General features: G+C 39.4%; 2 protein-coding genes across 2 annotated transcripts in view; both read right to left on the reverse strand.

The window, feature by feature from the left end:
• Nucleotides 1-1,121: 1,121 nt before the first annotated feature.
• On the reverse strand, nucleotides 1,122-5,083 carry LOC114155498 (tubulin beta-1 chain-like). The gene is made up of 7 exons (XM_028035408.1): nucleotides 4,927-5,083; nucleotides 4,589-4,697; nucleotides 4,110-4,220; nucleotides 3,462-3,706; nucleotides 3,026-3,348; nucleotides 2,598-2,942; nucleotides 1,122-2,527 (listed from the first exon to the last, which is right to left on the reverse strand). Exons 1-7 carry the CDS (start codon nucleotides 4,981-4,983, stop codon nucleotides 2,380-2,382), a joined length of 1,338 nt encoding a protein of 445 aa, XP_027891209.1. The 5' UTR covers nucleotides 4,984-5,083; the 3' UTR covers nucleotides 1,122-2,379.
• Nucleotides 5,084-8,347: 3,264 nt separating this feature from the next.
• Nucleotides 8,348-25,958, reverse strand: part of brf1a (BRF1 general transcription factor IIIB subunit a) — a 79,713-nt gene continuing 62,102 nt past the window's right edge. The window contains exons 13-19 of the mRNA XM_028035403.1: nucleotides 24,405-24,466; nucleotides 22,615-22,696; nucleotides 21,793-21,848; nucleotides 20,584-20,855; nucleotides 11,361-11,412; nucleotides 10,367-10,520; nucleotides 8,348-9,199 (exon numbers count right to left, since the gene is read on the reverse strand). Coding sequence (XP_027891204.1) covers nucleotides 9,162-9,199; nucleotides 10,367-10,520; nucleotides 11,361-11,412; nucleotides 20,584-20,855; nucleotides 21,793-21,848; nucleotides 22,615-22,696; nucleotides 24,405-24,466 — 716 coding nt within the window. The 3' untranslated portion in view covers nucleotides 8,348-9,161. The remainder of the gene's footprint in view (nucleotides 9,200-10,366; nucleotides 10,521-11,360; nucleotides 11,413-20,583; nucleotides 20,856-21,792; nucleotides 21,849-22,614; nucleotides 22,697-24,404; nucleotides 24,467-25,958) is intronic.

The following is a 25,958-nucleotide window of genomic DNA, read 5'->3' on the forward strand; positions in this document are numbered from 1 at the left end:
AGCTACACCTGTTATCATCACTGCAGTCACTTTTCTCGCAGTAAATGGAGCTGATTCACACAGAAGGATCCTCGTCAAGTACTATGAAGTTTTCATTCACATGACTTCATGTTTCCCTTTCATTTAAATGGTGGTGCTGCAGAAGCATTATAGCGATTTGGATTATTCAGATATTTTTGGATCAAGAAGCAGTTGGTGAAACATACCCAGATGATTTGATCAGAACAGAAGTATTAATATTTCAGCAGTTTCTTCCTGGATACCTGCACCCTACAGAGCATGCTCAGTGGGATCCTGGCCATCGTATTAATTCCCTCTTGAACATGTACCTGTATTTTCCTCCCTTTCATAACTTTGTTGGTTGGTTGTTTTTCCAACTGATTGTCAACTTCTATTAACAAGCCACAGATCAGATTCATTTAAAGATAGAATTTAGTTCAGTTTGTTATGTTTAATAATTCATATTTATGTTCAACATCCAATCTTCAGTTCATGTTCATCAACTCCAGGTCACCAAACATTAAGCTGCTGTAATTAACTGCAACAGTAAATAGTTTTGAGTCTTTAGATTTGTCAACAGACTCATGTTTTCCTCTTTTTAAAAGGTGATTCTGACACCATCAACCTGGAGTCTCCAGCTTTATGTTTACTGTCTGCATGCAGAAAACAGAACATGCTAGTCAGACTGTAGTGTTTCTACAGACACGCCTTTTGTTTACTGTTAAAAGGCAAAGTTTCTGCATTTTCTCAGACTTGAGTTTTCAATCCATTCAAGTCCATTTTCAAAAGTACAAACATTCATTACAGATTTAAAAATCTCTCATGAATGCTTAAAGGAAAATAAAAAAAATCAGTTCACTACAATGTCAAGTTCAGAGTCAATTTTGCCAGTCAAATGAACTGGCAAGATTTCCAGTTCATTTGACTGGCAATTTTCTTTTAATCATTATACAACATCTACAAACTGACAGCACTGCTGGTCTAAAAGCAAATCACCAGCTGAAGGCTAACAGACTGAACCCTGTGGGACTGCAAACACTGACGGCACCAGAACCCTTGAGAATGTGATAAAAATTGTTATGCTTCTATAAGTGACAAAAATAATGATCCACACATCAGCACCAAGTTTAAAGTGTTTTATTTAAAATCTATGAACAAAAGCAGAAAAGTAACAGAGAGACTGATGGTCATTTCCAGTGTTGTAGTGCAATCAGTGAACTAAATATGTTTTCCAGAGAAAATAACTAAACTTAGTAACTATGTAGAACTTGTCAGTGTAACAGGAAGTAACCAGCAGCTTGGAGGAAAGTTCTATGAACAGTGAACATGAGTCGGGTCTGACTTCTAATGGAACCGTTCTACACAGTCCCACTGGCAACGCAAAAACCAATCAGCTCACAGGCAGAGAACTCAAAGGTTTAAAGTGTAACTAACCCCAAATCAACTTTCTTGTCTTAATTGTTTAAAATGGTTATTTAGGGTACTATCTGTTTTTCAATAAATCATGTAAATTTGTTTAGTAACACAGTCTCTAAACAAATTTCAGTTGAATGGTGAAACACAAAACTCCAAACATTTGTCTAATTTTAAGGAGTTGAAGGGAAAAGCAACAAACAAAACAATAAATAGGCAAGAAACTGGATAAGTGAACAGTTCTGTCATCCTGACCACAGCGCTGCTCACCAAGCCTGTCCAAATAAATCAATTCGTCACATGATAAATTAAAACACGTTCAATAATTTCCATTTACATCGATTTGTTTTTCTCGTGTCTCTTTCTACTAAAGTCTTCAGTCTGGTCTCAACTAGCCTGTTTTATTTAAGGGTAATTTTGTTTACAGAAACTTCAGCATTCATTTCATTTGAAGTTTTGGTTGTTTTATTTATTTTTAATATTTAAAATGTCTTCCAGTTCCAGTGTTAAATATTCTTTAGTAATTAAAGTTTAATGAAATTTGATGATGTGTTCTTACATTATTAGTATGACTGTCTGATATTACTTGAAAACGGTCTCAACACAAGAACATAATTGTTTATTGCAATAACGTCTGGGACAATTTATCATCCAGCAAACTATGTTAATATAACAGGCTTACCGCTCAGCCTTGGCTGAGTCTTTTGGCTCTGCCTGCTTTAATGCTTTCTAACAGGGTTAGTTACACTTTAACATCACAAGTTGTATCAGTTTTACACATTTCAAATATGTATATTCCAGATATAGCTCTAATGTAAAATCTAACATGTTTCAAGCTGAGCCTGAGAAAATCCTTCAATCTCAGAAGCAGTAAAGCTGCTGCTGTTTAGCACAACTTCAGTGTTTTGACCTAAATGCTTCCTGACTGTAACTGCAGATCAGGAGGAAAAGCAACATGGCGGTTGCTTAGGCCAGGTCTTCTTCTCCCTCCTCTTCAAACTCTCCCTCCTCCTCTGCCGTGGCCTCCTGGTACTGCTGGTATTCTGACACCAGGTCGTTCATGTTGCTCTCTGCCTCGGTGAACTCCATCTCGTCCATGCCCTCGCCAGTGTACCTGTGATGACACAACGTCAGTGTCTGTGTGATGTACAACACGCCGCTATGAATCGCTGCATTGGACTCACCAGTGCAGGAAGGCCTTGCGGCGGAACATGGCGGTGAACTGCTCCGAGATGCGCTTGAACAGCTCCTGGATGGCCGTGCTGTTTCCGATGAAGGTGGCGGCCATCTTGAGGCCGCGTGGCGGGATGTCGCAGACGGCCGTCTTCACGTTGTTGGGGATCCACTCGACGAAGTAGCTGCTGTTCTTGTTCTGAACGTTCAGCATCTGCTCGTCCACCTCCTTCATGGACATACGGCCGCGGAAGATGGCCGCCACCGTCAGGTAGCGGCCGTGGCGCGGGTCGCACGCCGCCATCATGTTCTTGGCGTCGAACATCTGCATGGTGAGTTCAGGGACTGTCAGGGCCCTGGAAGAGAGACTTTCAGTTAAAAGGAAGTTTCTAAAACAGTGGGGTTGATTCTAATCTAAGGCTGGACTGAGCGTCTTCACCGGTACTGCTGGCTGCCTCGGCTCGTCAGCGGGGCGAAGCCCGGCATGAAGAAGTGCAGTCTGGGAAACGGCACCATGTTGACGGCCAGCTTCCTCAGGTCGGCGTTCAGCTGACCGGGGAAGCGCAGGCAGGTGGTGACGCCGCTCATTGTGGCCGACACCAGGTGGTTCAGATCGCCGTAGGTGGGCGTGGTGAGCTTCAACGTACGGAAGCAGATGTCGTACAGCGCCTCGTTGTCAATGCAGTAGGTCTCATCAGTGTTCTCCACCAGCTGGTGGACGGACAGGGTGGCGTTGTAGGGCTCCACCACGGTGTCTGACACCTGTCAGGAGGGGGCGGGATTACAGAGAACAATGGAGCCTAGTTAAGGACCCAGAGGAAGCAGCTATGAGGCAGAGCACCTTATCTGAAGTGATTTGAATGCTGGATGTAAACCTTGGGTGACGGCACCACGCTGAACGTGTTCATGATGCGGTCCGGGTACTCCTCCCGGATCTTGCTGATGAGGAGCGTGCCCATGCCGGAGCCGGTGCCTCCTCCCAGGGAGTGGGTGAGCTGAAAGCCCTGCAGGCAGTCGCAGCTCTCTGCCTCCTTCCTCACCACATCCAGCACTGAGTCCACCAGCTCCGCTCCTTCAGTGTAGTGGCCCTTAGCCCAGTTATTACCAGCACCGCTCTGACCTGGAACAGACCCAAGTAGAGAATAAACACTTACTTGTATTAGGACCATCATGACTTAGTCGTCAAAGTTCACTGTAAAGATTTGACTAGTTTTATGATTTCATCTTCAATCCAGATTTCTTAAACCTGAACTAAATCGAGTCCTTTCCCTTCAGGCTGCTTCATGTTTCCTTCCTTCCTGGTCAACATTAGATCTATTAGTGAGTTTAAAGGATTATTTTCCTTTTCAGCCTCATTCAAAACAGAAATAATATCAGCTTGTTTCAGTTCACCTGCATCATATTTAACATTAAGGCTCGCATTTCTCTGTGGATTTGTTAAATACAAAAAATAGACAATCTTCCAGTTTTGTGTGGCTGCTCTATGCAAATAAAATGTAAATATGTTAAAGCAATGCACTCACCAAAAACAAAGTTGTCAGGCCTAAACACCTGTCCAAAAGGACCAGACCTCACCGAGTCCATGGTGCCCGGCTCCAAGTCCACCAGAACAGCACGAGGGACATACTTTCCACCTACATGAGACAAAAGTAAATTGGACTAAAGTATAAAAAAAAATAGAAAGAAAAACATTTTCTCCATTAACTGCAATAATAATTTATTTTCTCTAATTATAAAAGCCAGTGTGCGCAACATGTGGGAGAAAAGTTGTAGCAACCGGTTATCTGTTGCCAACAACTAACCGTTAGCAACAACTCTTCCTAAAGTTAACAGTTGCCGTTAGCAACAGCTAACTAGTAACCATTGAATTGAAATCCGGTGACGTAAAGGCCAGGCCCTCTGGTGGACGGTCGTGGTACTAAAATGTTTCTTTGAGATATTGAATTACTTGGACCTCCACTGAAGTAATGGTACACAACTATGAAGCAAACTATGAACCAACCTGACGCCTCGTTGTAATACACGTTGATACGATCCAACTGAAGGTCGCTGTCCCCGTGGTATGCCCCGGTGGGGTCAATACCGTGTTCGTCGCTTATCACCTCCCAAAACTACAACCGAAAAGAGAAGAAAAATATTAAACTAACTAATAGAGCAGAGAGATTTACTGAAAACAACGCAAGCCAACAGTAATGGATAGCATTTCAGCTAACAGCTACGCTAGCTTTGTTCCTGCTGAGCAAGCTGTTGGTTATTTAGCAGCGCAAACAAACTAAGTAATTTTTCAGTCGGTATCCCAACGAATTTAGGCCGAAGTTTCAAGCATGAATACTTTCTAACCTTGGCTCCAATCTGGTTCCCGCACTGGCCAGCTTGAAGATGAACAATTTCCCTCATTTTGTCGAAATAAAGACTTTGTGAACCTTCACGAACAGACAAAGTTGGTGCGCTACTCCACGCAGAGGATTATAAACCTAGGAGGTGGGTGGGAACGTTGCTTAACGGTTGCTACACGCCATTGGATGAGAAGGGTTTCACTTAAATTGTAAACGGTTCCTGATTGGACAATGTAACTTCAGTTCAAACATTGGTTGGAGTGAGCGGGGTTACCGGGTTGCCTTGGAAACCAAAATTAAACCTTTATCAATGCCGCTAGTGTTTTCGCCAAAGATTCTGCTTCACCATATTTTATTGCTTCTTATAGTTACAAGCATATCATGTTTAAAACTAAATTCATCTGTATTTATTTTTTTTGTGATGAAAGTTTATACAGAATAAATGGGCAATAAAAATAAATTAAATACAAAAATGTAAAAGTTGAAATAATGACATTTTACACGTTGAATGTTTCCATTATAGGTAAGCCTTCTGTATTCTTATGCTCGTTTCATAGTCTGCATTTCATTTCTCGTTAGTTTATTAATTTTCTTATATCTGTGTTCATTTGCATGTTATTTTTTATTTTATTAAATATTTTCTTACATTTTCTGTGTAATTAATGCTTGTCAGTATGTATTTAATAAACTTGCCAGTTGTCTCTTTTTATTAAAATTTGGACAATTCTAAATAATGTCCAGGATATTTACACAACCTGTCATCCTTGAAAACTGAGTTGTTATGAAGACATCATCCATGAATTTTTACAATGCTCATGTAACCAATTTTATTGTTTATTTAAGACCAAGGTCTCAGACTGGAAATTGGTATTTCCTAACAACACTGTCGATTTTAAGCCCATCAAGAAGCCAAACAGGAGAGGTAGGAATTATATTAGGAGTTATGAGATGATAGACCGCTAAAGAATAAAAAAGATAGGTGAAAAAAATAAGAAAATGCACATTAGTAGAGAAGAAGGCATCCAGCACCAATAGATCAGACTGATGCTGGATCACCGCGATTTTAAAAGGTAAGAGATTAGGACTAGTTGAGGAGAAGCTCTGCTATATTTTTAGAAAGCTAAAGTCTTTTTTTTATTTTTGGATTTATGTTTTTGTGTATGTGTGTGCTTATGTAGGCAACAATCTGTTTCATTAGCAACTCACTTTGCTGGTTGACCTCCAGTCGCCTACAGAGTGTCCATCCTGTGTGGACTGTAAACTGGACTTATAAGTCCTTGTACAGAGGAGACGTAGCTACGGAACACACACATTCTCACAAATATTACACCAAACTTTGTTTTTTCTTCTTTCAGAAGATACAGTTGAAACCACAAGTTTACATTCACAGAATCACAAGAGACAAACTCATTTCTTTCTATCTGAAGTTAAATCAGAACTTCTCTTGTTTTTGGTCAGTTACAATTCACAGAATAATTCCTATTTGTTAAATGTCAGAAAGTTTAGCAATAACATTCCTAAAGGATTTTTTGTAACTTTCTTCAAATTCAGAAGAAAACCTCTGATTTGTCACTTGATAGGTCCTGTGTCTTAGAAAATGGTTTTTTGTCCAAAATGAGTACATAGACCACAGAAAAGCCAAACATCTTGTGGAAATGCTGCTGAAGCTGGTAAGACAGATTCATTATCCACAGTCAAACTGTCCTGGACCCTGAAAGGCCGCTCAGCGAGGAAGAAGCCTTTACTTCAAAAGAAACATTAAAGGCCAGTTTGCAGATGCAGCGATGAAGATCTTTATTTTTGGAGAGATGTTCTGTGGTCTGATGAAACCGTTTGGCCATAATGACCACCATTACCTTTGGAGGAAAAACTGAATTTTCTAGAAGTCTTCCAAAGTTTGTTTTGCTTGTAGTTTTGAAAAGTGTGGAGTCCAATTACAAATATTTTCTAGATCTGAATTAGTATGGAAGAAAAAGATAAAGTATGAATACATTTTCGTATATAATTGCTTTTTGTTCTTTCTGTGAAAATTTAAACAGGGACTGAAATCAATTAGAAACACCCAAAACTATTACAAAAAGGTCAATGTAAAGAAATAAAAGATAAAACGACATGTGTCTGATTATAATCAGGCGTGTTCTTTGACTACACCTCCGTGTCTTTGTCTCAGTTACAGGAGAAAAGGAATCTGAGATGAAGGAGAAAAAACGGAGGTCAGAGGGAAGAGCTGCTGCGGGCCGCGCCTCCCGTTTCTGTTTAACCTGCTCCACTGGAGAGCAGAGCTGCTTTCAACTCCACCTCCTTCCTCCATCTGGGTGGTGTTGAACTGAACAACATGAGGCAGGTAATGGTTTGAGGATGTGGAAACAATAAAAGCACTGACTGTTTATTTACAAGATCAAGTTAATGTTATGTTTTTAAGAGTATGTCGTGAGAAAAGTAATGTCAGCATATTAAAACTAAATGTTTTAGATGTTCTGATGACAAAGCACAGTCAACAGCAAATCCTCAGTGTGAATGATTCATCCACTGCCCTCTGGCGGCAGGGGAAGGAACAGCAGGTTGATCTGAAACAGAACACGAGAGACAGAGGAAAAGTCCCAGGATCTCTGGGAAGCCTCCGCTTGAGCTAAGAAATGGAACAAAGAGTTTGTGGTTTGGGTCACTTTTCCAGTTGTTTGCTGCTATTTTGGACCAACATTTGTGGATGATAATCAACAGCGTTAAACAAATGATCCCAACTGCACAGACAAAACATTCTCAGGTTTCTAAACAGGAGTAGGAAAAGGAAATTGCTACATTTTATTTATTCCTCCTCCCAAACAGAGTCTCTTCAGGAGGAACTGTCGGCTTTTTTCAGGAGCCACTTCAGCAATTCCAGTGAATTCTGGCTTTGACTGGAATTGAGGAGGATATTCTGGGTAGGAATTAATGACTGAGACTACATAGATTTTTATATTTAATTTCCTGCACAGTTTGGTAATGTTCTGTTTCCCAGATTTAAAAAAAAGTGCTTGAATTTTTAGAACAGTTCATTTGAGTGGAACTCACTGAGAAAAGATGTTTGTTCTTTTTCCCCCTATTCTGGTCTTTATTCCTGTATGGTTGGGTTGAATAGCTGGTATTTTAGTTCTGCTTATAGCATGAAAGCCCAGCCCAGTTAATGTGAATCATTTAACTTTATGTCATTGTACCTAAGCATGTCGAACCACAACTTGACAAAATATGGATTTTCTTTAGCTGAGTCAGATGATTGAAAACTATAGTAAGTAGCTTTTCAATAAAACATTTTTTAAATATTTGTTAAAACGATCACCATGCTGTGACAGTACGCCATGAGACAGATAATTGTGAAAAGATTGATCTCCTCCAGCATCTCCCTGAGATGTTATAGTGGTTTGAAGAAAGGCACAGATCCCAAACACTTCTTTTCCCAGTTAGTGATGTCTTTAATGTACTACATAGATACATAATCACAGTCATCACTTTAAGAATACTGCTCTGTCAATACAGCAAAAATAATCCTCACCTTAACACGCAATCATTCAAAAAAGAGATCTCAACCCTGACAAAACTCCATAATGCAAAATATATTAACAAAAATGCATTTCCAACTTCTAATTTGAAAGCTTTCTGAGCCCTCCAAATGATATTGGAAGCAACATAAAACCTAAATCAGATGTTCCTTCCATATAAAGATGTTATGGTACAGCTTCAGCAGAAAGTAAACAGGGGAAGGCCATTGCCAAATAATTAGAAAACAAAATCGTAAACTTTCTCATATCTGTGCCTTGATGGTCCTGGAGAACATTGTATTCAACCTAAGAGACCGTTTCAACTTCCATCCAAAAGGTAATGAGAACAACTAATCACAAAACAAAACCATCACAGATCTGGATGGAAGGTCTCAGGAGGGATGTAGTGCAGGAGCAACAAGTCCAGAACAGCCTCAGCTTCTTTCTCACTGGAGGAGGATCTTCCTAAAAGGTTGTTTCTACAGGTTAAAAAACCCAATAAGTCCAACCTGCAAACGATCCAGTGGGCCGTTCAAAGAGCAGCATTATAATCACCAGGTCAACCAACTTCAGCCCGATTGGAGCAAAGCAGCATGGCGTTCTGTAAACTTCTGCTCCTGTGCCCAATCCTTAGCAGCTCGTTATGGGTTCCTGTTAGTGAAGGTCGGCTCCAACTTCAGATTCCAAGGCCGGCTGGGGATGATGAGCCAGGTGGATGATGTGGCTAGTACCCATCATCATAATCCCCGTCACATCCATAACCTGGAGGGAGGGAGAGACAGAGGGGGGAAAGGGAATGACCATGTAGTGAGAGACTCAGGATTGAGTTTATCTTTCCTCTGGTTCAGATCTGATTGTTTTGAGTCAGGTTTGAGTCACTTCCACATGTGGTCCTGAATCCGATTCCTGCTGGAGGTTTCCTCCTGTTGAAAGGGAATTCTTCCTTTCCACTTTCACAGCATGCTTTCTCAATATGAGGAACTGCTGCGGTGACTCAATGCAATGAGCTGGACTGTCTTAGGTTACATTTTATTAACTGGAATCTCAAACTCTAAATGTATGCATTGGACCCATTTGTCTTGTTAAAGGCATTTAAATGACATATCTGTTACATTCACACAGCAGGTCTCGTTGCTCAACTCTGATTTTTTGCTGAAATGTAATTTTTTTTTTTTTTATGTGGTTGTTCATATTATTAATTAAATGCGACCGCAATCAGACTTCTGTGTAAACGGTTCAGGATCCCAAAGTGACCGAAGAAGAACATAGATGTCACACTGAAGTAATACAGTTTACAGAAGTAATGATGGATGGAGAAGTTTATGGATGAATGTTAAAGTTTATTCAGCAATGAGAGTGGAGCGTATCATCACAAGATCATAACACAAAAGAAACAAATAAAAATAAAGCACAACTAAAAAGACAGACTTCTTTTATACGTTCTGAATTCTAATGTCAGCCATTGTTTTCCTCTGTATTTACATAAATATCAAAAAATATTGATCAGAATTATCAGAAATATCGCTTTGAAAAATTTCAAAGCGTCTACAACTTAGTACCACATATGGAAGTGGCACAGAATCGTTTTGTGGGGTGAAAAGATGGGAATTGGATCTTTCTGACTCCTGTCAAGTAAATAGAATTCATGTCGCATATGGGCAAAAAAACTGGATTTGCATCATATTTGCCTGCAGTGTGAATGTAGCCTTATTGTGGTATAAAGAGATCTGACAAGAAGACGCTTCAGTTTCTCCAGACTTAACTTGTTATAAAAATTAGTGATGAGAAAACATTGGAAAATTGACAATATGGTACCACTTGTTTAAAATAAACAAGAAAAAAACCAAAAACATATTTAAATACCAACTAACTACATTTATTCATCAAGCGCTCTCTAAGGTAAAACACCTGCTGTGTGTTTAAACTGACCGTCGCCGCCCAGCAGCTCCATGGCACTGACACAGGTCTCCTCCTCTTCATCCTCTTCCTCGTCTACATCGTCATACAGGACGGGTCCACTCTCGACAACAACTGCACTGGGCGGGGCCTCTGCAGTCGCTGCCGGTGGGGGAGGGGCTTCAGTCTGACCAAACAATCAGGAAGAGACGCTGATTATTTTCACCACTTTAGTGGCTCATATAGTCAAGACGTGGCACTACAGCGGAGGAGGCAGTAGATGTGCTAAATGTAGCGTTGTAGTGTGACCAACATCTTTCACCTTATTGCAGTAAATGACTTCAGCACCTAATTTTATTTTTTTTAATAACCCCACCAGCAGATCATTTACCTGCATGAAAAAATTAGATATTAATCAGAGCTTTGGAAAACTAATTTTCTTCATGGTTCAAAAAGTGAGTTTTTCTTTGTATTTCAAGGTCTTCCCATTATATTAGTTAAGCTAACAAATGTTCACTCCAAAGGGTTACAAAAAATATCTTTTGGAAGTTGTCTATGTTTTTTCAACTGAATTAGGATTATTTTTCACTGCTGCATCCAAAAATGACATCAATTTTTCTCAATCAGGTCAAGTTTTTATTCTAATTTAATTAAGAGAAATCATGTTCTGACTAAATTGATAACATTTCTGTGACATTATCAGTTCATTTCCGTTCACATTTCTCAATCAAAAAAAGATTTTAGGAGAAAAATAAAAGTTTTCCAACAGAGTGTATTAATTAAATGTTATAAACTTGGATTCCTATAAATTGAATAATAAACAATGATAAGGAGAAGAACATATAAATTGAACTTTATGTCTTCATTGTGTAAAATTCTCCGTCTCTTTTCTGTCCTGATGGAATCTCTCCTCCTGCTCATCACTCATTGATCCGGATGTCAGAACAAGTCCTGCATTTTGATGCTCATGTTGTTGCAAATGAAACGTTGGTTCATTTGCAGGTGAGCAAATGAACAGGAAGTTCACCTGCTCCACAGCCAGCTTCTTCTTGGGTTGTCTGCTGATGAACGGCTGCAATCTGCAACACAAGGAGGATTAAAGACATCAAATCTAAAAAATCTAAATGGAATTACACTTTTAATCTTTACAGAGGAGGAAAATAATGCAATGGCTAAAAATATGAATCCCATAAATTGGCCCCATGTAAACAAAATGAATCCAATTTAATTTGTCTTATTATATAAATGTTGAGATTCAAGCAAGTTGCATCCTATTATTTAGGCTATAAATCCTTTAATAGCTAATACATGTGGTTTAGAAAACTTGACAGGAGAGAGGAAAGGCAAAATGACGCTGGATTTTATCAGTGGACAGGTGGATGAATCTTCAATGTGTGTCAGACATGAGTATGTTAAGAAAGCTGCATCAGGAAGTTCCCCCTCTGAAGCTTTTCTAATGAAAACCACCCACAATGCACCTCATCTGCAATTCACATCTGTATTTAGCACTATTTCTATAAATATTTATGTCTAACACGCTCATTTTTACTGGAGTTAAGTTACACTCAGGATCTACTAAGTTAGCTAGCTAGCTTCTGAAGACTGTTGCTAGCACTACATTCATAAAAAAAAAAAGAAATTAAACCCACACACATTTTTAATAAGCTCTGTTGTTCCTGAAATTAATGATTTATTTTCCTTTTCCTTGCACTTACTGTCCTTTCTCTTGGTTTATTATATAAAGTACCAGTGAAATATACAGAGGTTTTTGGTTGTATTGTGAGAAACAGGAAAATGTTTGGGGTGTATGCGAGGCACTGCAGTCTCAACCTTTCATCTATAAAAGTCTTTGAAAATCAAGACGTAGACGACAAGCAGCTCAACAAGGCTCTCAATTTGAGCTTCATGTTGACTGAAAACCAAACATAGATTTTGGTTTCAGACACTGATTGGTCCAAATGTTTTTCTTGGCCACAAATCCTTGCCTGCGCTACGGCTAGTTATAAATTGATCCTTTTACATTCATAATCTACAGAAACTCTGGACAATGTAGCCGATTTACAAGGTAATACCAGCAAATAACTTTGTTAGAGTCCTACATTCTCTACATCTCTATTGGCTCCAAGCACCTGACAGTGAAATGGTGTGAATGAGAAGGAGCTCAGACCCAACTTTGAGTGACATGTCTCTCTGAGAAGGAAATCTTTTCTTAGACAGCCCAAGAGATAATCAGCAATGAATTTACCACTGGCGGTAATTCCTAAGTAGAAATCCCACCACGCTGGCTGATATTAACATAACTCCCGGGGGCTCCCCACCTTCTTTAATGCCCACCCAGCCGGGTGCCGAGCTCAACTCTCACTGATAAGACGGAGAGTGCGAGTGAGCTTTTAATTAATCTGCTGTAACCGGGGTAAAGGGACGGGAGAGCGGGGAATGTTTCATCTTCACCCCCAACGCTACCCCCCTTCATTCTCAAACCTTATTATAATATCCCAGACAAGGTGGTGGACCACTCACTACGGAGAGAAATATTCAGGTCACATGTGTTAGACAAGAGCAACTCCCCTGCGGGCTGAGCTGGACATTGTCAAGGAAGGGAATGGTGAGGGACTATAGGAACCTGGTAGAGGAATAAAAACAAAAAGGCAAATCAGTAAAATGCAGGCAAAGGTCACAGAGAGGTCAAGAAAAGAAGTGACAAAGTAAAAGTGATGGATCCATGGGTTTGATCAAAAACAAAACTGGAGTTTGAAACATGCTGCACACAACTCTATTGAAAGACCAATGATGCATTTTGACTTGTGGCCTCCTGAAAGTCACCAGCTGAACTGCATTGGTCTTTCAATAAAGTTGTTATTTAGAACTTGAAGGTAGTATCATCTGTACTACCTTGTTTCAAGTTGACCAGCCAACTTTACACTGTTAACATTTTAAGTTAAAAATTATCTTAGAGGGGGGAAAAAATCCCGTACTAATATATTTGAAGGAAATTTGGGAGGGCGGTAAAAGTCAGGCTGGGAGTTATGGGTTTAGTAATCTGTCGGTTCATCTTTTACAGATTTTTAGTCCCCTCTGTGCACCTTGGGAGTCGGTGAAGTTGTGTCAGAAATGGTTTGGATAACTGGCTGTTGTTACCCATGAATCCACCTACATGATCCAGGGTTTCCCAATTGCGTTGGGATTATGGTTGTTAAAAAATCTAGATTTTGATATCTGTACTAGAAAACTGGATTATTCAAAGTCTAAACCGACTCATTCACAGCTGCCCAAACCATGACACTTTTCCTGTAACTGTGCAGCAATAACAGAGACACTTGGCCACTTTCATCAAACAATAACTTGATGCTAGAAGTTTTAAACTCCAACATCAGAACCATGGCGGTGGCAGCAGCTTCGTGCTGGGATGATCCTTTTCTTTAGCAGGTTCAGGGAAGCTGATCACAGTGTGTGGATGAGATTAGAAACAAGTCAATCCTTGCACTGCACAAGACTCCACTGCTGGAAAAGGAAAAGTCTGCTGAAGAACATTTGAAGCTTGCTCCAGAAGATTTGAAGCCAGTGAAATACTGGGAGAAAATAGTTATGTCGGATAATGCTAAAGCTAAACTCTTTGGACTTTACGGCTAACAGCCATGTTTACAAGAAGAAAGCTTCTGCACATCAACCCAAAACCAACATGCCAAAAGTGAAGGTTGCAGGTGGAAACGTCATGGTGTGGGCTGACGTAAAGCAAACAGCACTTAGAAGGTCAGATAGATGGAGAAACGTCTAAAGATGAAATTTTGAGTTTTGAATCAAATTATCATCAATAAGAAATTAATAGAATAGACTAAGTGTGACGAATGTGTTAAGAAAAGGAGCAGCACACTTCTTTAGGGTGAGGATGGTGCAAGATGTCAAGTAGCAAATCTCAGGCAAAAAGGAACCGATTTGCTGTTTTTGTTTGGATCGGAAGAACCAACCAGCAATAAAGATCCACCACTAAGTATGAGACAAACACATCTGTTGCTGTTCTCAGAATATACTTTGTGTCTTCAAAGGGAAACTTTTGCTTAATAGGAAAAAGAAAACAATACAACTTACTGCCACTTTATATTGTATGATGCAAGAAAACTTCCCCTCTTTTTACTGGGTGGTTTAAACCCTTTTGCTCCATACTTTGGAGCAATAGTCCTCAACAACACAGATCTGCTGGCAAAGGTTTTCCACTTTCTGTCATATTTATTCACAGTGAAGCTAATTGCTTTCTGCGTGACAGAAATCATTAATATCAGATCCCCACAGTCTATTGAGGAGGTCAAAGATCAAAAGGCCATCAGCAGTGTTGCCAGGCTTGCGGTGGCAGACTTCTTGGCAGCCTTTTATCACCATGGCGACCATTCACAACAGCAGGGAGTGACTCTCGGTCAGTGGAGCAGGCGACATAGTGAGTACAAATAAATCACTCCCTCCAGCAGAGTACAATAGAGAGCAGTGTTCTCACTGAGGTCTTTCCTACCTCTTGATCTCAGCATGTGGAGAGACATTAGTACAACCCGGTCAGTCCAGGCTAGTCCAGTTCCAAACGGTTCAGATGACGTCCAAAACACTGAAACTTAAATATGGAGAACCAGCACTGCTCAATGGAAATCCAACAGGGTTCACTCAGAGAATTTTTCTTGAAAAGTGGAGAAGAAAATTGTAGCTCACATGCAGTTGAACAATAAGCCATGCATGCAACAACGCGTGTTTATTTACAGTGCTTTGTGAAAGTATTCACACCCTGTAAACCTTTTCACCTTCAGGCACAAAAATACACAAAAAAACCTCATAAATTTTACACTAATCTCAGAAATTTGCTTGGGAAAAAAAATATTTTAAACTTTTGAAACTCAGAAATTAAAAAAAAAAATTCTGGAAAATTTCTGAGATTAAGCTAAAATGTCATTTTTCTGATGGAAATTTACTCATTTTTTCTGTCTACAATAGCCCTAACATGCTGTCATACATATTAAACTTATGGCAAGCTTTTAAAAAGTTAGTTTTTTTTAAAACCAAAATTCTGTCAGAAATGTTCCATTGTTCAAGTCCAGAGCTTATTCTTTAATATTATCATTAGAACTGGAACAATTAGTAAGCCATCTTTCCAGCAGCGGCATGAATAACTGCAGCCTTTCCTGGTTATCATACAATAAGAACATCCTACTGGTCCATGTCTAACACTATCTAATTTCACCATGGTAATAATTACACATTTGCTCCCTGACAGCTGGAATTGTTTCCTTTATACATCTTAAGGCTTTATACATCTTATGACTCTGATGTAGCTATTGTATTAACTCAGATGTCTTCAGGCTATACTACAAGCCACTTAGCATTCATTACAGTAAAACACACGGATCCATTTTGCCTACTATTCCGGTTTGTCTTTCTTAACACTGCACATCGTGTTACTTGAGTTCTTCCTTATACATCAGCAGTCAAACCGCAGTTTCTCCCCGATCTCATTAACCCATCTTTAAGCTGCAGTTAAAATGTATACCGTAGATTAATTACCCAAAGAGATGCACCGTGACACAGAATGATATCCAACCTATTAATCAGCCTCCCATCCTGTCCACCCCATTTTACTTCGTCTGCACATTCACTTTCCCTCCCTTTGCTCTCCTCCGTCGCCGGCTTTATCCATCCACTCAGGCAAGACGCTACGTTGGGCTTTCAGTCTCTGCTGGGTTTAGCCGTGCGTTCCTAATCAGCTTACTGCCAATGACACTCAGCCTGAGCTGAAAAGATGATTGAGGGAAGTAGTTTAGCCAATGGCTGAAAACTGGTAATAGCTTGGTAAGGTGGGGGAGGTGGTGCTGGGTGGGGGTTCAATAAAGCAGAGCAGGAAGAGTGAATAAATGTAAGGTTTTGGGAGTGAAGACTAACATGGCAGGAAAGATAACATAACTTTTAGGTAGCAAGGCTTGCCAAAGGAAACCATCTATCACGCTAAAATCAACTTAATGTGAATGTTGTTAATTGTTGGTTAGGCTACATTTTGTTTTATTTGGCGGATAAAACAAGGATTTTATCCAAATGGCCCAGTTTTTTTTTATCCCGTAGCTTCTGTCATTATTTGTCTGTATTCAGCTAAGAAAGGATGTCTGGACGGCAGAGGATGAGCTGCTGTCACTCAACTTAGCCAAGTCAAATATCTAGAATCAAACAAATGCAGTCATGTCTCTGGCCTTTATTAGAAACAGGCTCATTTTAAAGACTACAAATCTAAATAAACTAGACTTAAAAATATTAAACTCTCGTAGCTACATCCTCAGATTACTAACCATTAAAATCTCTGGTGTATTTGAAAGCTAAACTCAGAATGAGCTAGCTGTGGAAAATAAAATAAGACTTGAATGAAATGTCTCTTAACTCCCATATTTGTAATGTGCAATGACGATTCTTGGGGGCTTATCCAGGATCTGAACTTGCCGTGGAAAAATGACACACACACACACACACCCACAAACACGCTTTTTTGATTTGTCTGTCTGTCTATCTTCACTTATCCAACATCAGGTTGCAACTATAACTGGCCCAGGAGGAAACCCCAAACACTGAGACTCTCCAGATCATCCATTCAAAGTGTTTCCAGATCAGAAAACACTTCCATACATCTTTTGTTCATGAACTGGTTCAAGGGTCTTCGAATTTCAGAGCTCTGTTGAGAGCTGAAGTCTGTTTCTACGCAGTAGGAGAGCGTATTTTCTCTGTTTACACATTTTCCTCTAATTTAACAATCCACAAACCTTTCCACTGATCACCAACACAGTATTTACTCTCACTGCACCTAACAGAGACATAGAACAGAGAAGTTGATAACCAGGCAGCGACTACCAGACGATAGTAGATATGGCATTCATGTCCACTAATCTGAACGCTGAAATGACTTGCTGTTGAGGGATTCTTGCATGTTATAGAACCATGACTGATCAAAGTGGACATAAATGTAAAACTCATCCAATACTATTGGGATCTGTCAAAGTATTGTATAAAGGTGGTTCTAAATCTTATATATATAGTGGAATTTCTGAATTCCTCATTGTGGAGGCAAGTAATAAGCTAAGTCTGCTGGAGGGTTTATAAATGTGTTTAATCTAACAACAAAAGTAGCCTTTGCTAAAAAAGAGCATGATAAACTGCAGCAGACTTAACAGACTTATCAAAATCCTTCGGCGTCTCTGAGACCAAACAGCACACTACATCATGATTCAGAACCGGCTTTACAAAGGCCCTGCAAACGGCTACCAATGAATAGAGATGAATTAACCAAAAGATGAGAGACGGAGCCAACAGTGGGGCTTTACATCCCCTTAATCACCAAACAGCTGCCCCTACAGCGGTCCACTAAAGCTCAAAGATGGCACCCAAAACTAGCGTCATCTCAAAGGGCTTTAGAAAACAAAGTCATGTAGGAAAACCAATTCCTCCCTAAATCAAATACAGTAGAAACCATTTAGTTTTTCCTGTACGGCAAACCCAGAACGATTCAATTCTTCTGAAAGGAACAGAGCGGATCTTTTTTGTGATTGCTTGTCGTCAAAGCAACACCCACAGACAAATCCTGTCTGTGGATTTGAGAAGATGGTTAAAAAAAAAAAGAAAAAAGGAATATCCCCCAGGAGTGGAGAGGCAAACCGAGCATCTGTCCTCCTGACGCAGCTGATTATGTTAGTCAAGCGGAAGGAGACAAGGAGGAGCTTTCTAGTGTTCACAGATTGAAGCCAGGGAAAAAAATTAAACATCTAGGTCTGAGCGTAGCAGAAGAGAAGGAATGGCTGGTGTGGCAGTAAAGAAACAGCTGGCATCTATCTAGTCTTGATGTAATTGGCTGTTAGGGACAGAGATTATTTAATAGTTTGAGGTACTGAAGGATCGCTAAGCTAACGTAACTATAGGCAGATTTAAATGCTTAAGGCAGTAATCATGAGAGATACACTCATCTCTGACATAACCTACTGATTCAACAAAATCTTCTAGCACTGGAAGAAACAGAGAAAACAGTCAAGATGGCATTTTTGTCAAAGGACAGCTGAAATCCTCTCAGAGGAGATGAGAAGATTTAATGGGGTTCTACATTCAAAAGGCACGCAGTGTTGTCTGAAATACAATCTAAAACAACCATCCTGATGTTTGTTTTATGCCTCATCAGTAGAGGTATGCTCTACTGACGAGCATACCTCACCTTTCCAGAAGGATCCTACAAATTTCCCTTTGTATTTTTTGGAGACGAATGCGTCAATTTTTAGATTGATCGTCTTTGATTGTTGAGGGGCCAGCTGGAAGCTAAAACATTTAATTTCTTTCAGTCAGTGAATGCATCATATGTAAGCACTACCAATTTGAACTTGCACCCATCCCCCCATTTGGTACAGATCCTGCTACTGAGAAAAAAAAAGTCAAAGTTGTATTGTCTTCAGTATTGGAAAAAGTGTTTAAAATAAGGTCAGAGGGCTACAGAGATGTAAAAGGGGTGCACCGATTTATTGGCCAGCCAATTTATCTGTGCTGATTTCCTTCATTTTGGGAGATCAACGACTGGCTGATTTTTACATGTGAAGCTGATTTTATCCACCAATCTTATCTAGCTTGGCAAAGAGTCAACCACTGTCCTCTTTTGCTCTCCGGTGAGAAAGGTTTGACTGACACGTCAGCCCACCAAGATATGTCTGCACGTTTGCAGTTAACATTAGTCACCCCACTGTTGCCAACTCAACAACTTTCTTGCTATATTGAGCAACATTTCAGACAAAAAAATTGGTATCGGCCAAAATCGGAATCGGCAGGTTAAGCTTTTTAAAAGGTCGGTAATCGGTGAGAAAACTGCAATCAGTGCACCTCTACTGAGAGGTCTTTAGCCAAAGACAAGACAGAAATCCTACTAACACTAAAAGTTGATGCCACTCCATTTTTGTTTACATTTCGTGAAGAAAGAAGTTTTGCTAGAGTCTTTTTCAGAAGTTTTTTATGTAATTTCCTTCAGTGGTTCTTGCTGCGGCGCCACCACAGGCGAGGAGGGGAACAAGTTTTTCAAAGGCTTTGATTAGTTTGACAATGTTGCAACTTCAGTTCCCAATCAAACTGGACTATCAGGAATAAAAACACTGTGACTCTCAGGTGAAAAACTGGTTGGGAACCACTGCTCTGTGTCTCAGCTGTTAGAATATTTCCATGACAGGTAATGTCTGCATGCTGTCTCTTCTCCAGGTTAGTGCTACTTGTTGCTTTTGTGGAGGAACAGACCTACCTGATGAATACTAAGGTTTCTTGTTTTTCCTCAAAGATCCAGCATCATCACTTGGATATTGTGTCCTGAATATATACTGCAGCATGAAAATCACTTAAAACAACGTAAATGAAATCCAACAGCAATAACTCTTCCAGTTCTGATTTTGTCAAATTTACATACCTGCTGTTTTGTTAGGAACATTGTGACGGGGTTCTATTATGACTTGGTCAAACATAAATGACTGGCCAAGGCCGGAGATCACTTTAGTGAAATTTATTAAGCTTTTCTTCAGGTGAACAAAGTGGCAGGTGAAAAGTATTTACAAAGGACATCCAAGGCAGGTTAAAATCAGACAAACAGCAGTACCTTTGTTGTCAGAGTCCATCACCTTCAATGTGACTTCTCAGGTGTCTAGTCAGAGACTGCCTCCCTGTGGCGCAGAGCCCTGCTTTTAAAGCCACAGGCTCCACCCACAGAAAGTCCAAACAATTAAAAACTAAGCAATTATTTCTAACTCAAATAAACTCTTAAAGTATATAAAATAATAATAATAAATAATAACAATAATAATAAGAGCAAAAAAATAAATAAATAAACTTGTAAACAAAAATACAATACTCAATTTAATAGACAACACTCAGTGCGCTCTGATGACATCACTACATCATGTGACTCCCTCCCGGCACGCCACAATCTGGAAACAACCCTACTTGAAAATAGAACCGGGAAAATGTTTGAAGCTGAAAGCAGGTTAGGATGAATGTTTAACTGAAGCAGGAACACCGCGTGTGCACCCACGATGAACTGCATCAGTTTAAGCTGCAACAAAAAGTAAGTTAGCGATTGTGTACGCGTTTGTGTGTTTGTGTGTGCGGGCGTGCTCGCATGCTGACACGGACTCTCTAATTAAGTCCCAGCTCGTGACGGCTCCTCCGTCACAAACATCCTCTAGTAAATGGTCCAACATGTTTATTAAGCTGACAGGACGACCTACCGTTTTCCCAGAGTGTTGAGCGGCTTGCTGAGGCTCAGGGGGGTTCTAGTGGGCGCAGGTCTGCGGGTGCAGGCGGGCGTCCTAGGTGCCGGCGGCTCCATCTTCGGTGACTCCCCCACACCAGCCGGGCTGCTGCCAGGCTTCACGACGAGGTCCTTTAACACGTCGTAGTTGATCTTGGTGGATATCTTCTTCTGCTCCAACATCTTCTCAATGGCCTCGTCAGCAGTGCTGGCTCTGATGGCAGCGTGCTTTTTTGAGGGCCGTCTGGGCTGTTCAAAACAAAAAGGACGCTTGACAAGCTGAAGTGTAGAAAATGTGACATTATTTGAAACGTCTGTCAATGACAACACTCCCAATCAAACATGAGTTTAAATACCAAAAGACAAAGTTGTTAATCTAAAAGCAAACAAAATAAACATTTCTACAGTTTGGCACATAGCCACAAACAATGTATTTTACTGGGACTTAATGTGATACATAATTATCAAAATGGTTCACAAACCAAAAACAGACAACTTGAGGTGCATTTTTTAAAATTATTTATTTAATCCCCAATTTTCTGGGGTGAATGACCTTCTCATTCTCAAATCATTTATATATTTTAAAGCTTCATTCAAATATTTTCTGTTTTGTTTTAAAGGGTTGACCTACGAACACCACACTTAGACTATGCAATGTTTTTAAGAAATACTATCTTAGCAGATATAAGAAAAGAAAAATATTAATATTCTTACTTTCTTGCTATGATGTGAAAGATGGGTTGCTGTAAAACAGACTTTTATTATGACATTAACAAGAAATAATTGGCTGCACAGTTTTGCATTCTTCAATCAAGAAAAGGTTTGATTTTTCGGCTTCCTATTGGCCAGGCTCCAGTAGAGATGAAAACCAACTGGCCAACTCCTGATTTCCTGATCCAACTCATAATTTTTTTTTTTTTTATTCTACTTTTGCGAGGTAAATGGCATGTTCTTTTCAGAATGTGTTTTGAGTGCAGATTTGGAAATCACAATTACTTTGAATATTAAAAACATATCTAAGGTACAGGACAAGTTAAGCTTTTAATAAAAGCCCACCTTTGCCCTTTTGTCTGACTTTTACTTTCAAGCTGTCAGATTTTTTTACTTCACATTTTTTTCATTGATCAGCTATTTGTGTTTCTGTTGAAATTCCAACAATCAACATTTCCAGGCTGATTAGCTTTACCTTTTTTTCTTTATAGATCCCAAGCTCCTTCTCTTTTTGGATCTTTGCTTCCTTTTCTGCAAACAAGAACAATGTTGAGCATAAAAACCAATAACCACAATCTGTGCGCCTATAGACACCTTGCTACGCGCTAAATGTCGCTAAATCACAAATGTATGCAATGTACAAAAAAAAAGTTTTGCTATTAATTGCCAAAACAATCACAGCTAGACAAAGAGCTCCAATGGTATCACATTTTCCAGGTGAGTAAAACATTTTTTATTAAAAAAGAAAATAGTGAGGGAGAGGGAAGTAGGTTAGTTATGCTAGCTTGACTTTGAAAACCTTAACATGTAGATATACTGCAGAATTCTGTGCTTTTTGGTTCAGTTAATTAAAAAAAAAAAAACGGCTGCTGTCAGTTGCAATGACAACAGGTCTGTGAGTAGTGTAAAGCCAATAGAGGGTGAAAAAAAACATGAGTGATATCGAGTTATTTTTTTGTTCACCAGTTTTTCTGCTGTACTTTCCATTTCAGGTGGCGCACAGCAACAAATTAATAACACCTACATGTCCAGGCATCATTTTAACAATGAAATTGTTCTACCGCAACATCTCAGCTATGGGAGGGTAGTAAAAGAATAGACTGTCTGCCCTCCAGAGTTGGGCGCTTGTGCAAAATTTCCAAATGTAAACAATAATAACGCTCAATAGCGTGTCTATAGAGCTGACTTAAAAAGTGAAAGGTACATCAAGGTATGAAATCAGTCATTGTATTTAAATAAAAAGAAAATTCTGCACTGAAGTACAACCTAGGCTAACCGGTCATGCGGCCTCCAGTACCTTTTTGAGCTTTTAGGTAGTCTGCATTTTCTGCCATCCAGAGTGCAGTTTTGATTTGGACTTCTTTGTCACTCAGCAGATACTGCAGAGATACAAAAGAAAATAGAGCAGTTAAATTCAAGAAGAAAAAAAAGTGAGCGATTTTACAGCAATAAAGTACAGGACATGTTTTTCACATTTGGTTCCAAAATATGTTTGTATAAAGAGTAGCTCAAGAGTGACTCAATCACTGCAGGGCGCTCAGGTTTTGTGGCTGCAAAACAAGCCCGAATCGTCACACATCCACAGCCATTTAAGATTCATCTGTCAAAAAAATGGACAGCTTTTGGTTTTCCAGGACTAAACTGTGCAAACCAAAAACACTGCAGCCACATTCTGTTTAGAAAAGAGAGGATTCATTTTGGCAACCCTTTCATTCACTTGTTGGCTTTTCCTGTCACCCAGTTCTTTTGTTCACAGTCTGAGGAAAATTAGTGTCAGTTTTCACAAGTCAAAGTCTAATTTAGTCTTGACCACATGTAAAGTTGTAAAGTGCTGGGCCCTTAATGCAAAGTAATCGGATTACATTACTTTGCATTGTAAAGTAATGCGAAGTAATGTAATATTTTATCTTCTTGGGACAATAGGCTGGACTTAGGGACACACCACAATCTAACTGGCTGGATGATAATACCATGGACTGGTCAATGTCTGCACATGTCAAGCTGTTGGAATGTGATACAAAGGTGTGTGTGTGTGTGAGAGTGTGTGTGTGTTGATTCAGGCATGTTGCAACAGACCTACTGATAGCAGAAGACCTTGAAGATTCTACAGTGCTCGGTTCTCAGTTTTATTAACAAAAACAAAGATCAGAAGGGATTCCATAAAGATCACAGAATGTTGTTTTAAGCCAAAACTGTACAAAAAAATTTACACATTTTGCATTTAGGAAAAACACAAAAAAACAAAAACTTTTGTCTAAGTATGTTCTACATCAAACTCCTAAAGTGGTATGTTTAGCTTCATCTGTTTATATTTTCAAATAAAAAAACCTTCTAGTAATTAACTTTTTTTTATTGAAATGGCTGAGCTTTTCCACATGTTGATGTTGGAAATATTATCTTAGCTACAGATTCCTCCTGTGCTATAAATAATCATTCACTAAAGGAATGCTGTTATTGCTTTTTAGATAACATTTTTAATTTTCATTTGAAAAAAAAGAACTGAATTGTGCATTTGCGTGTTTTAATGTATTTCTAGATCTCAATAAGTTGATCACGCTGCACAGCAATGCCTGTCCAGAGGAACACTGAGCAGAAGTGACCGGGTCAAAACAACGTCACACATCCTTAGCAGTAGAAAGCAGAGCTTCTCTAGCTGATAGATGTCAGTTCTATTCATCTTCCTACTCCCCACAAAGGCACACATGTTTGATAATAAAAGCAAATGTCTGGATTTATTTTTGGTTCAATGCTGAAATCTAATATTAAGAGAATGTAAATCTGAAGTTTTGTATTGTTCCAATTCCACATTTGTGTAAAGACGTCAGAAATTCAATCTGGCCATCATGAAAACTTTAGTGTTCCCACTTTTCATTTGGCTGAACTGTGTGAAATAAAACATCTCTAACAATGTTCCACAGAACTCAGAAATTAACCCTGCAACAGTCACCCTGTCTAGCTTTGATGCACTTTAAACATTTGATTTATTTTGAATTTTTTGCAATAATTGTAAAGTGTTTTCTTCTATATGTAGGGATGTGTATAGATGTTTGGCTACTGAGTGAGGATCCATGAAGAGGTTCTACATACCAAATTGATCTCACTGTCATCTATGCCACTCAGGTCCAGCTCTCCGCTGTCAGCAGTGCCATCTGTCATGGAAACAATAACCAGAATGGACGAGTTGAGACGATATTCTGTAGAGCACATTGTTACTGCAGCATTCCCATTCCAAGGTTTACCCATAGAGAAAAATAACCAAAATATATGTTTCTAACAGTGACTCTGCTCTGGATTGTAAAATTTTTTTAAAAAACCAACTATCTCCTTTATAAATTTTCTCCAAATTAAACATGACTTCAAATAAGACTTTTATAGTTATTATACTCTAAAATTATTCTAATTTTTATTTTCTTGGATCAAGAAATTATTTTGAATCATTTTCTTGTGATTGACAGTTTTTTTAGCACTGTCAATCAGGCTTGTGTATGTGCAAACAAACTCAAGATTGCCTACTTGCTGCAGCTGTGCTAATAGAGGAAATAACCTAAACTTACTGAAAACCTGCTGCGAGCTAACTATAGCATTCACTGCATGCTCCGCTATGGGGGAGGAGCTGTAGAGGAGAGCCAGGGGCAGGAGGGAGGGTGTGAGCATTGGCAGTACTAAGATCCGCCCCCTGTCTCTGATTGGTTGTTTCTGACAGAGCGTTGTTTTTCTGCAGATGGCAGTAGGACAGCAGGGAGAAGGCAGAAGAGCTTCATTTTTTCACAGATTATCCGTCTCATTATAAGGTCAGGATGTAGTGACAGTTTTAGCAAATATGCAAAAAGCATTCTTTTTCTAAAAGTTACCTACTGCAGCTTTACGAACGTCCAATGAGCATGAGAAGGCAAACTATGCTGACACTTCCACCATCACAATGAAACAAAGAAAGCATCCATCATTGTTGCTACCGCTTTCTTGCTGCCACATCTGTGTATCCATGCATAAACTGGATAACTGTTTATACAGAACGTATTTTGGATACTTTAAATATTTTGGCCAAATACATGTCAAAATGTAGCATCTTCCAAACAGATTAAGTCATTTTCAATCAGCAGAAAGAAGAAATCGTCTACACAGAGTGAGTTTACAAAATGAAACCACCATGAGACGAGTGGAATGACTGACAGATGAGAGGAAGGCAAGGCTTAAAAATCTGTTGCACATATTCAGTGTGTGATGTGTCCATCATTGTGTATGAGAATCAAACATTTAAAATGCTAGACAGCAGCCATAAAATTAATTTTCATCAACTAGTGAGATGATAAGCCACATTGACGAATCAAACTCTGTTTTTATTTGATTCTCTTAAACGGACTGATCAAATCTGCATAACAATACATCAAATTTTCATCTGATGTAAAAGAAACTAGAATGTGAAATACCAAGACTTTAATTTCACCCTCAGATCCTCCTGTGCTGCTCTGCCTGATCAGTCTGTGGCAGTTAACCCTTGTGTGCAACCCTGTCAGACCCTGCTTGTTGTTATGCGTTATGGTGGAGGTGTTAGTTCATAACAACAAGGATCAATTTGGCTTCCTCTGTGTTACAGCCAGGATGGTGGACCCCCACAGCTACCATCCCGAGCGTCAGCATCAA

The sequence above is a fragment of the Xiphophorus couchianus genome, chromosome 13 (genome assembly GCF_001444195.1).
Source record: "Xiphophorus couchianus chromosome 13, X_couchianus-1.0, whole genome shotgun sequence".
NCBI lineage: Eukaryota > Metazoa > Chordata > Actinopteri > Cyprinodontiformes > Poeciliidae > Xiphophorus > Xiphophorus couchianus.